Consider the following 9,538-nt stretch of genomic DNA (forward strand, 5'->3'; position numbering starts at 1 on the left):
TGATGTAGATTTATGCTTAAATCTACATCGATTCTCAAGAGAACCGATGTAGATTGCTTTTTTTTAAAAAAAAAATCATGCTTATTTGCTGAAGGGGACCAACACAACCCAGCAGCTCAAATTGTTGTCTCCTCTGATGCCATAATTCTTCTAATATAGACCCAGCAAAACGCAAAAACATATATACAAAGTAGTGTAGTTGAGAAGACAAACATGAAGAAGAACCGGTAGTTACGCTGCATAACAATCATGTAAGCAATTAGGATATACATACATATTCAAGAATGACACGTAGCAAATGATAACTGAAAAGTAATCAGAACAAAAGAAATAATGAAAATGAAGAATTCATCAAGAATGAACAAAAATTCAAGCTGCAAACTGAAAAGAAAACTAAGCCCCCTATATTAAGGAATCAACTTTATAGCTAAATTTATATGATGCATTACCAACTATAATGACTTAAAAGCAAAATAACACTTAAAACTAAAAAAAGCTGGACTGAATTTATTTATGTAAATCAATAACTGCATTATTTGTAAAGTTGGCATTTGGTCCACTATTATTGCTTAATTAAAGCGTTAAATTTACTTAATTTTTAACATATACTGTAAGTTTATAACATAGTTATAAATATTTCAGCACCTATTAATTAAACTTTTTCTACAACATAATTATCATTAAAACAGTATAGTTCAAGTTATGCAAGGACAAGCTCAATTCAACCACTCAAAGGACTCAAGTTTGGTTTAACAAAAAAATACTTCCGGTTCACAAATGGCTCCAAAATACACTTTTAATGAACACGGTCTGAATCATTTAGATGATACATATATGATACACTGTGATATTAAACAAGTGAATTCAAATTAAAGGTTGGACCAATGTAAGGCTAAAGCAAACCTTTCTTTGATTTGAAAAAGGTTCTAATATTAATACAATGTAAAGTGCATAAAAAACCTCATATCCAATTGCTCAAAGAGTAATACCTTTGCTTCATTGGCATCCTTGCATTGTAAACTGAAATCCATTGTGTAGCAGGAACCCCGAAACAAACCTTCTTTCTCTTCTGACCAACCTGATAAATTTTGTTTGAGGGAACAAGGTACCAACATGAACACAAAGACCAAAAACATAATAATAAAAATAGTCAAGGTTGCCATATGCCCTACTATCAGTTTTAAAGCAGTTCTGATATATGCCCCATTATTTATTATATATATATATATGTGCAACAAATTTAAAGCTTAATAATAAGACTTAGCATGAGGGTGGGTGCCACAATACATGAAAACATCCAAAATAGTATATCAGTATATTTAGAGTATCTTAGATGATCTTAGTATTAGTTCCCATGTTCTATTATATTACCATGATTGATTTTCATATTAAATAATATTTCAAGAGTCATTTTCCTCAATTTTATTAAGATTATGGCCCAGCATTAGTGAAAATTTATATTTTGTATCACATTTTAACACATCATATCAAATCAAATCTAATAGTACAAGATTAAGTTTCCTAAAATAGAGCATGTAGCTAAGGGAGTAAGAGGAAATCCTATTTGTAAATGGGAAAAAATTCCTGACTGTTTCTGTACAATTTCTATATATATCATTCAGAAAAAGTTATAATCCAAAATCACATGATAATATTACCTTTTGAGCACCTTCAGTATTAATAGGCCTCAATGCAGGATTGGGCCTAAGCATACCATCAAATAAAGATATAAGCTTGGAATAGTTAGGTTCTTCATCAAATTTCATGTTCACTACAATCTCAAGGAACTGTGTAAAAGGAGCAGGGCAGAAATAGCATAGCATCTCAGGAGATGTTCCCATCTTCTTTTTGCAAACAAGGAAGGATTTATTATCACCCTAAAAAGAAGGTAAAATCAAATTAACATTCAAAACACAAGAACGAACCGAAACAACTCTTATAATTATCAATTAATCTCATAAAAAACATTCTCATCTCAAAATCAAGCAAGACAGACTATATGTCTACAATTCAACCTAAAACACAATAAAAAACAAGTTCAAAATGCAGAAACATTAAAGTAGCTAAAACCAACTTAAACAATAGCATTGGCAGCACTAGCAATCCTGGGCCACAGATCAACACACTCCTTCCCAATTGGACCAGTAATAGCAGAACCTACAATTACAAGACAAACACAACACACGAAACAAGTAACATTACAATCCAATTTCACACTAAGAAAACCAACCAAACAAAACCCTAAATAAGCAAACTCAATCAATAATTGAAACCAGGCATTGACAAGAGATATCACGTACCTTTCATTTCACCTTTGGGATTCACAATCACACTAGCATTATCTACACAAACGAAAACCACAATCTCAGAAACAGTTCCAAAACACAAATAATTTTACAGAGGAAGGGAAAGAAAGAGTGATATACCTTCGAAGTACATGTAGACTACGTCCTTTCAGCGCTAGGGCTTGCGCTGACGGACGATAACGGCAGGCAAAACCTTCTTACGGAGATCGGGTTTTCCCTTCTTGACGGTGGCCATAACCATGTCTACGACGCACGCCGACGGCAACCGGTTCAACCTTCCCTTGATCCCCTTCACCGATATGATGTAGAGGTTCTTCGCGTCGGTATTGTCAGCGCAGTTCACCGTCGCCGCCACTGGCAAAATTTCCTACTCGTATATTAACCTAATAAGGTTGTCCTTGGTTAAGCTGAGCGCCTGAAGCGCTATGCAGGCCTTTTCAATGGCGAAGTCTCGGAGTGGAGGACGTGGAGGTGGTGGTTGAGGAGGAGGAGGCCTTCCGCGAGGAGAACGGTTTTGGGTGTGGTAGGAGGCTGACAGCATTGAAAGGGTATTGTGCCTTTGAGGGTGATATTAGGGTTTCATTTCTACATCGGTCCTAAGAAAAACCGATGTAGAACAATTCTCAAATTTCATTTTTACATCGGTCAATCATAGACCCGATGTAGAATTTCTCATATTTACATCGTTTCTCTTCTCAACCGATGTAAATATGTTTGTATTTTCTATTTATTTACAAGTTTGCCACCGCGTTTATAATTTACATCGGTTCTACCAGAACCGATGTAAATATGGCGATGTTAAACAGTGTTTTTGTAGTAGTGAGAGGAGTGAGAAACATCTTAATCTGGATCACAATGTAAGATGTAGCCAAGCAGTCAAACACAAACAAGATATATATCAACATAACATAAACATATCAATCATATAATATATTTCATTCATTCGCAATATAATAACTAAATACCACATAACATTAAGATGCATTATGCAATGGACACAGACTAAATGTTACCATACATGTGGCGTTATTAAAAACATCACAAATTACACTTGTGCATTGTCACTAGCAATACATGTAGAGTAGTCTAGGAGTACATGCCGAGTCACACCCCCTACGCACTCTCACTAGAATGATATATTTCTGAGGTTTGGTCGGGATAACTAAGTCGTGCAAGATACATCCCATGCTCACGAGGCCCGGACTAGGACTCCTAAACTGAGTTATCTCTAAGGTTGGTTACCAAGCTTTTACACAAGGGACCTTCCTTGTTGGTGTATTCCATATCATACCCTTTAAAAATATTTTACGCATATGATGCATGTCAAATAGACTCTATGCATTACACTTACATGTTCTTATACCATAACACATCACACGTCTTATCATATAATATCTTGGCTAAGCCCTGCTTAGACTTCTCATCATATGAGCCTCACAGGATCCATACAAATCAAATGCATCAATGTCAAATCACATCAATCAATTCATACATAGTTCACAATATGTCATATCAATGATATACTCACACACTACAACCAGTTATAAGTAATACAATGATTACACAACATCATCCAATACATCTCAAGTAAGAATCATTAAGAGATACTTTAATTATATGTTAGTACCTTAACCATAGCAACTAAGATCAATGTCACTAAGAATTTCTAGCAACTTTATCACTATCACACATGAAGCCCTTAGATATCGTTATCATTAGAACACCTCAAATCATTAACAATTAACTAACATCATAACCTATTAACAATTGTTTTCTATCATAATTCATCCTTCCTAAACATTGATATAGGTACCTTAAACCATTCATAAGATCAAAAAACTATTTATCATCCTCATTACAAACTACATTTTCACAATTTAACCTTCTAAGATATTGTGTGATTCAAACATCCTATCTAGAGCTATAAATATGATATCAAGTTGATCTTAATTTTATTATAAATATAAGACAATTATTTCTAATTTCTATTTTGACCCATAAAGCTAATTATGTCATCTATTATTTAAAAAAAAAAAAAATCGTAACGTTTTAACCTAAACCTGACAACTTGATCTGTGCTCACTAATTTAATCATAACTTGAGTTATAGACCTCTTGTTTAGGTGATTACAATGGAATTTGAAAGCTAATATCCAAGGCTACAACTTTCATGAAGATCACAAAACCTAATTCTGCCGTTTAAGTTTACTTGAAAAGCTTACAATGTACGTACATTATATTTAACACACATAATATGATGTTCGTCTTTTAACTCACATAACTCGGTCATTCCTTAATATTTTTATGTGATTATTGAGTCTAAATTATAGCTCTAAATGTCTACTTTCTAATCGAAAAATTGGAACTCAATTTCCTTAATCAAACATAGATAAATCACATAAATACTAAGGTATGTTCTTACTAGAATTTTTAGAATCTAAAACAACTCACGTTCAAACTCTCTTCTCTCAATCCAATTAGTAAAAATCATGATTTAAGCTTAATAGTACTCTATTATACCATCAATTACTCAAATACAACATCAACTTCACATTCTAATTACATACCTTCATTAACTATTCACATAATAACCATTTAGAATTTTCACGGGAACCCATAGATAATCCAAATTTCACAATTATATGTTTAATCACGAAAGTAGAGACATATACAATTGCACCACATCAAATAGCATTATAAGGAATCATATGGAAAATCAAAAAACACATAATGAAGTCAATTGGGGAAACCCCCTTCATACAATACAACAGAGAAGGGATTGGGGACAATCTCACTATCTAACATACATCCCACGTCCAAAGCGTGACTACTCGCTCCCCTTTACCTCGATGAAGGTTTGATGAAGGACGATCTTCAGGGTGTTCTCCTACGAGCTCTGATTCTCCTTCCCATCTTCAGAGGGATAGAAAATGAGAAGCTTAAAAATAAAAGAATTGTTGTAACCTTTTTTTAAAAACTTAACCTACACTTAACCCTTTAGTAAAAATACTTTAACCATGGTTATCTTTTTCTTTTCCTCAAAAGTTATAGATAAATAATATACCAAATAAAAATATTTCTTCCGACCCAATTAATTATAATAAAATATGATAATTAATAATTAATAAATATATAATATATAAAATAAATCTATTTCTTCCAACACAATAATAACTAAAATAAAATATATAAACAATTACAATAAAAACACATATTTTCTCCAAATACTTATTATAACAAAATACTATAGAAATAGATATTTCTCTAATAAATATTATATAAAATAATTTTTATAAATATTCATTATTTAATTAAAATAATCATAATTATTAAAAGCCTTTAAAATATTTTATAAAATTCATTTAATTAATTAAAAAAATTAAATGAAAATAATTTCAATAAATATAAAATAAATAATAATCAAACTATTATATTAATAGAAAATTCAGAGTGTTACAAAAGTTATTAGATAGGATATGCTTCTTCTTAGACCTGTGTTGCTCATGAGTATAGAGTATGTGTTATCTTCCTAGTGGCCTAGTCTTTTATTGTATATACTTTGAATAGTTTGTTTACCATTCCTTAGTGTATAGTAGTTAATTGTATAAGTTATTTTTACCCTTATATTTAGGGGTATATGTTTCCTTGTTTGTAGGTCATGCCTTTAGGATTTCGAGACATGTTCCTTAGTGCAATGTATTCATTTTGACCTCGTATTCATGGTCACCATTTTTAGTTTTTTTGAGTTTAGTAGTTGAAGTGGAAATAGTCATTCTAGAGTTATGACAATAGCCATTCTAAATGGTGTGGAAGTAGTAAAGGTGTGCAAATAGCCAAAAGTTATATTGAGTTTGTTTTTCTTCTTTTGGCCCAAGTAATATATTTGGCTTGGTTTAACCTTCATTTGGTTAACCAAAGAAAACCAACTCCTTGTTTTTGGTTTGGCCAAGACTAGCCAAGGACACCTTGGTTAGTTTCCACCCTTAGAACTACTTATCCAATCACCTAGAGACTGTCGCCACCGGCCCAAACGGGCCTCGGCGGTCGCGAAGACGGTCGAGCTCGCTTTTATTTTAGTTTTGAAAATGTATTGGATTATTAGAACGACTTGTTCTCAAACTGAGACCTTGTCGATCTTATCCAATTTATTTATTAAATGTCTCACCAATCCATGTTAATCCCAAGCGGGACCCTCCATGGATTAGTGGTTTTCGCAAAAGGAGGGTTCTTTGGAGTCGCCACCAATGTTTTACTCAAAACATTGGAAAAAGGGATAAGGCAATCGATTCAAAAATCGACTTCGGCCATTACAACCAGAGTCGGGTAAGGGAGTCGGTTACGCGTGAGGAAGGTGTTAGCACCCCACAGCGCCCCTTTCGGGTTCCCTATGACAGATTATTTCTAAAATAATAGCGTAAAATTACTAAATTACCCCTATTTATTCTAAGCAATTATAAATTAACTATCTACATGATGACAGTTTAAATATGCACACAGAAAGCAGTAAAAGGAAGGATTTAAGAAGAAACCTTTGAAGCGTGCTTTTATATATTTCGTAAAACTGGGAAGCTTTTTGGCGTTCCCTCGCTCTACAAGCCCGCTCGCTCCCTCCTATAAAATTTTAACTATGGAAATCCGGAGGATTTCCCTTCGACTAGGTTCGATCCTCAAGCAAAATGGCTCGGGGCTCAAGAACTTCGTCGGATCAACTCTCCGAGTGATTTCTAGGGCAAAACACTGCTCAAAAACCCCAGAATACTCAAGGAGAGGGTTGAAACTATGTTCAAAAGTGTGGAATGACGTCAAAATGACGCCATATTTATAGGGAATAGGCGCAATACGGGCTATGGAATCAATACGGCCGTATTGAAATTTTTGAACTTCAATACGGCCGTATTGAATTCAATACGGCCGTATTGAAATTCAGAAATTTCAATGCGCCCGTATTGAGTTCACTGCGGCTGTATTGAAGCTTCAATACGGGCGTATTGATTTCAGTACGGCCGTATTGAAGTTTCAGAAACTTTAATACGCCGTATTGAGTTCACTGCGGCCGTGTTGAAGCTTCAATACGGCCGTATTAAGTTTAGTACGGCCGTATTGGGCTTCATTCCCTCCACTTCCTTATTTTAAGCTACTCTAAGACCTCTAAACCTACAGATAGCCATCCTATGGTCTTCTAGGAGTCCTTCTGGCTGACTTTCCTTCGATCTTTGAGAGTCTTCGAGTCTTATTTCCGACCCGGACAATTTTAGGGGTCTACAGCTGCCCCCCCTTTACTTAGTCAAACGGTCTTTTGGTGTACCGGCTGACAAGTAAAGGGGTTGACCCAATTGTCCGGGTGATGTGCCAACCTTCTGACTTGTAGCGTCTTCCGGTGGAAAATTGTCGAGTAGCCTCTCCAGGTTTTGCTTTGCTTGCTGCCCAAGCTGGAAGCTGTGAGTACCGCCTCTCCAGGCTTAGCTTCACTCTTTGTTCGAGCCGGAAGCTAAGTACCCTTGTGACAACGGTAGCAGTGTGAGTTTCGCCTCTCCAGGCTTAGTCTCGCTCTTTGTTCGAGCCGGAAACTAAGCACCTTTGTGACGACGGTGAGCAGTGTGAGTTTCGCCTCTCCAGGCTTTGCTTTGCTTGCTGCCCAAGCTGGAAGCTGTGAGTACCGCCTCTCCAGGCTTAGCTTCGCTCTTTGCTCGAGCCGGAAGCTAAGTACCTTTGTGACGACGGTGAGCAGTGAGTACCTCCTTTCCAGAGATAGCTTCGCTCATTGCTCGAGCCGGAAGCTGCATACCTCCGTGTTTGTGACGACGGGGTAGCGTGAATATCTCCTTTCCAGGGATTTGTGATGATTTTGTCTCCACAGTCCACGATGTTGCTTCGACGGTTTTTTCTGATTTTGTGCCACTGAGGGCTGGATAACGCAGGGATCCGTCTAGGGGATGTGCAGTCATTCACAGGTTCCTGTGCCCCAACTTGCATTGCATTGTTGGTACCCCTGGGGAATTTCTGACTCCTTGGGGTGTAGACACAGATGCTCTTTCTCTCTGAGTTTGAGCGATGCCTTATGTTTGGCTGACGTCCTTTGACGTTGGTGGAGTATCCCGGTTTATCCTTATTCGGGTATCTCTTTTTGATTTTCTGATTTTGTTGCCTCTGTGTAGGCTGTTATCCGCTGGGGATTCTGGATGTTGATTTTGTCTCCACAGTCCACGATGCTGCTTCGACGATTGTTTTTTTGATTTTTGTGCCACTGAGGGCTGGATAACGCAGGGATCCGTCTAGGGGATGTGCAGTTACTCATAGGTTCTTGTGTCCCAACTTTCCATTGAGTAGTTGGCGCCCATTGAGGAATTTCTGTTTCCTTGGGGTGTAGACACGAAGATGCTCTTTCTGAGATGAGCAGTGCCTTATGATTGGCTGACGTCCTTTGGACGTTGGTGGAGTATCCCGGTTATCCTTATTCGGGTAACTCTTTTTAATTTTTGGATTTTGTTGCCTCTGTGTAGGCTGTTATCCGCCAGGGGATTTTGTCATTGGTTGTGATTGGCCTCTTCTGTTAGGCAGATCATCTTGATGTTCAATGATAGGCTGAGAGCCGGATTCCGCTTGGGGAATGATTATTTGACCTTTTCGATTTTTTCTCTTTTTTGAAAGAGTGCCTCTGAATAGGCGAATTATCTTGATGTTTGATGATTGGCTGAATGCCGAATTCCTCTTGGGGAATGGTTATTGATCATTTTGATTTTTTCTCTTTTTGAAGGGGTGCCTCTTGAGTAGGCGACTGGGGATTTGAAGTTCAGTGTTCGGCTGAGTGCCAAATTCCGCTTGGGGAATGGTTATTGATGTTTTTTTGATTTTTCTCCTTTTGCAGGGATGCCTCTGAGTAGGCGACTGGGGAATGTGGGATCTTATGTATCCCAGAGTATTATTTAGGAAGCCTCTGCAGGCTTAGCCTCACTCAGCGCTTGAGTCAGAGAGCTATCTTCCACTGAGGAAGTTTTAAGTCCTTTGACTAGATATACTGCTTGGGTGATCGTGCTTCCATTGGGAATGTCGTCGATCTTGCTTTGATAGCTCTCGCTGGGGATTCGTTCCGTGAGCTTGAGTTGAGGTTTCTCTGGGGAGTATTATTTCTGCGAGCCTCTCCAGGCTCATTTATTCTGAGAGAGTATTATTTCTGCAAGCCTCTCCAGGCTTTAGTTATGATGAAAGAGTATTATTTCGGCGAGCCTCTCCAGG

General features: G+C 36.8%; 1 protein-coding gene across 1 annotated transcript; it reads right to left on the minus strand.

Annotated features, from left to right (window-relative positions):
* Window positions 1-1,922: 1,922 nt before the first annotated feature.
* On the minus strand, window positions 1,923-2,847 carry LOC145957883 (large ribosomal subunit protein uL14x/uL14z/uL14y-like). The gene is given in 4 exon segments (XM_083074303.1): window positions 1,923-2,157; window positions 2,301-2,342; window positions 2,427-2,673; window positions 2,722-2,847. Coding segments are annotated over 4 exon segments (498 nt in total). The 3' UTR covers window positions 1,923-2,074.
* Between the last annotated feature and the right edge of the window lie 6,691 nt (window positions 2,848-9,538).

The sequence above is a fragment of the Cajanus cajan genome, chromosome 5, assembly GCF_000230855.2.
Source record: "Cajanus cajan strain Asha chromosome 5, NIPB_CcT2T_4, whole genome shotgun sequence".
NCBI classification, from domain to species: Eukaryota; Viridiplantae; Streptophyta; class Magnoliopsida; order Fabales; family Fabaceae; genus Cajanus; species Cajanus cajan.